General features: G+C 36.8%; 1 protein-coding gene across 1 annotated transcript; it reads left to right on the top strand.

Moving 5' to 3' along the window:
- The first annotated feature begins 1,409 nt into the window (after positions 1-1,409).
- On the top strand, positions 1,410-1,955 carry LOC129250681 (putative aminopeptidase W07G4.4). The gene has a single exon (XM_054890288.1). It carries the CDS (start codon positions 1,410-1,412, stop codon positions 1,953-1,955), a length of 546 nt encoding a protein of 181 aa, XP_054746263.1.
- Positions 1,956-2,978: the final 1,023 nt, after the last annotated feature.

The raw sequence follows: 2,978 nt of genomic DNA, 5'->3' as shown, positions 1-2,978 counted from the left end.
TATCAGTTATGGCTTCTTCTGTACCATCTGAAAGGACTTTTTCGAAATCGGGCCAAATATTAATCGAGAAGCGCAGCTCTATTCAGCCAAAGAGAATGGAAAAGATTTTATTTTTAAATATAAACCAAAGATTCTTGCAATAATTTTATTTACTATATTAATAATTTAGTTTATCAAAATTTTTTTTTTGTTTTGTCTAAAAGATGTTTTTATTTAATGTTTAATTTCAGTTCAGGAATGAAAGATTTTTGTTGTTTAAATGTTATTGTCAATAAATAATTTTTGACACCTATTTGTTGCTTTTTAATTATAATTTAGGAGATTCTGCCAATTCTTCATTTGCAGTTCTACACTTTCTTGTGACGTCGCAACGTCACACTGTACGCGTACCATACCGATACTACATATTCGATTCGTTGCGTTATGGATAAGGTATCAAAAGTAACGAGCAACGTAACGATACGAAAGTAACGAGTACTCAACGTTATAGTAACGAACATATACGGGTTTGCTTTTTTTCGTTACTTTTACACCTCTATTACGTCGGCGAATTTGTCCATTTCGCTCATATAATTTTGGAGCGTTCGTCTATAGTCTGGTCGGGAAAGGTCTGGTTTGCGTATTCAATTCTCTGTCCTTGAAAAAATACTTGATTGAATTTGCCAATTTGCGGGTGGGTTGGGTCATTAAAATTATTATTTTATGGGCTGTACAAGCCTTTTACTTGGCGTATCAATATTATTCCAAAATTGCCAGTTACACTAAATTTCTATCAAATACTCTTTAAGTCTTTATTTTACTTTTTTTTTATGTTTGTCAATGTTTCAAATCTTTGCCTCATCTTTCCCCTTACACAATCTTTAAATTTGTTGTCTCAGTTTCTTTTGAATTTATAAACATTAACAATACTATTCACAATTTTAAATCTTAATTTCGTTTCTGTGAATTTTTTCACAGAGTTATTTCTACTTTTTTTTTTTAAATTTATTATAAAATTTTTAAATGTTTCAAAATTTCAATTTCTTTTGGCAAAGTTTCACGATTTACAAATTTAAATTTAAATAATTATTTTTTCTCTTCCGTTCTCGGCAATTAAAGTTTAAAATTAAAATTTAATTTTTTTTTTACAAATTTTAGAATTTTAAGAACTTCTACACTTAACTAGGTTCAAAACTGTATTAAAAAAGAGGTTAGAAGAGATTCTTATCCATCAAATCACTCTCACAAAACGTCCTGCCCCATAAAATTTGGTAAAAAAATTCAACCCTGTTTGTTTGTTAACAGTAATAGAAGCCCCGCCAGTGTTGGGCATACTCGTATCACCAGTCATCTTCGTCTAGCTCATCTAAAGGTAGGACTAGGAAACATGCTGTTTCGACGCGTTGGGTCCAGAGGGAGAGGGGTGTTAGATGAGTCGCATACGCATACGCGTTGGTAACACTGGTGTCGAAGGACAGGTGTGCATGGCGGACGCTTTGTGTCTCTTCAAGGAGAAGGCTGTCGTAGGCAAACTGCCCGATCCACATCTCTTCACTGTTGCAACTTTGACTGGCCACGATTGTATTTCAGTTGGTGATGGTTACTCCATTGCCATCGATAATAGTGTGGCACATAAGGCTGGACATGCACGTTTGCTGCAAGAGACCGGTCAATCTTTCGGTGAACCGTTCGAGGTATCCGTGTTGCGTCCAGATGATTTCGACTTTAACAAAGGTAAAATGATTGGCGAAGACGTCGTACAGGCCAATAATGCACCTTCGACACGCACGCCAAGAGGTCATCAGATTCCAGCAGCTTTTCTCATTCAAGCTACTGGTTTGGACAAACATGGCGTCGATTCGAAGTTTCCGATCAAATATACACACATTGGCATCGCTGGTAGTGCTTGTGTATTTCCAGAGATGCCAACTGGTGCACCGATTGTAGCATTGGCAAAAACCCATTTGGATACTTAATCGTCCGCCTTGTATTTGAATCCATAGTGCGTTGAATGTCTCTACATTTAATTTTTTTATTTTATATTAAATTGTACTTATAACCGCAAATATGTAGATGTATAATAGTATGTAACTTTGTTACTCTACTTTACCACTACGAAATACAGTCACATTCTAAAAGTCAAGTACTGCCAAAACAAAAACTCAACCCTCCTTGGTATTGGTGGGGCAGTGAGCTCTTAAAACTAAGGGAAAAACCTAGATCAACGTTTAACCTCAGCTACTCGACGGGAAATTGGGAATTGTACAGAGAAAGTCGGAGACAGTACAAGAAGGGAATTAGGGCCGCCAAGAAAGAGAACTGGAGGGAATTTTGTTCGTCAATGGAATCTACCAGAGATTCTGCTAGGCTCAGCCGTGTTCTTTCCAAAGACCATTCAATGGCTTCTTGGGTCAAGAAACCTTATGGCACTTGGACTGCTACGGTAAAAGAATCGCTAGAACTTCTGCTAAACACCAATTTTTCGGGATGTAGCGCCCACGAAAGTGGGAGGGGAAATATTAGGCCGAGCCAATAATGCAAATGGCATCTTGCAAATGAAATAATTACCAAAGAAAAAGTTTCATGGGCAATCAAGTCCTTTTCACCTTAAGTCCTTTAAATCTCCGGGGCCAGACGGGATCATTCCAAAGATGTCACAAGAAACCCTGGACTGTATCCCGCATGACCATATTCCAGATAGTTGCAAACTAGTCAAGGCCGTCTTCATTCCAAAATAGGTAGGAGGGGCATGATTCATAGAAGGACTTCAGGCCAATCAGTCTTCAGTCTTTCTTGTTAAAAACCTTTAAAGACTTTTGGATATACAGTTAGTAATATAAATAAGTATACAGGAGCCTGATTTATGGAATTGTTTGACGCTAACGCTTTCCTTAATATGTAATCAAAATATTTTACACATGATAATTGTGTACTGGGATAAGCTTTCATATGCGCCTTAATTTAGCTGTAAATTTTAGGTACCGTTATCCACGCTTTGC

This window comes from Anastrepha obliqua, chromosome 6, assembly GCF_027943255.1.
Source record: "Anastrepha obliqua isolate idAnaObli1 chromosome 6, idAnaObli1_1.0, whole genome shotgun sequence".
Classification (NCBI taxonomy): domain Eukaryota; kingdom Metazoa; phylum Arthropoda; class Insecta; order Diptera; family Tephritidae; genus Anastrepha; species Anastrepha obliqua.
Note: the sequence above shows the minus strand (reverse complement) of the source record. Positions and strands in the feature narration are given on the sequence as shown.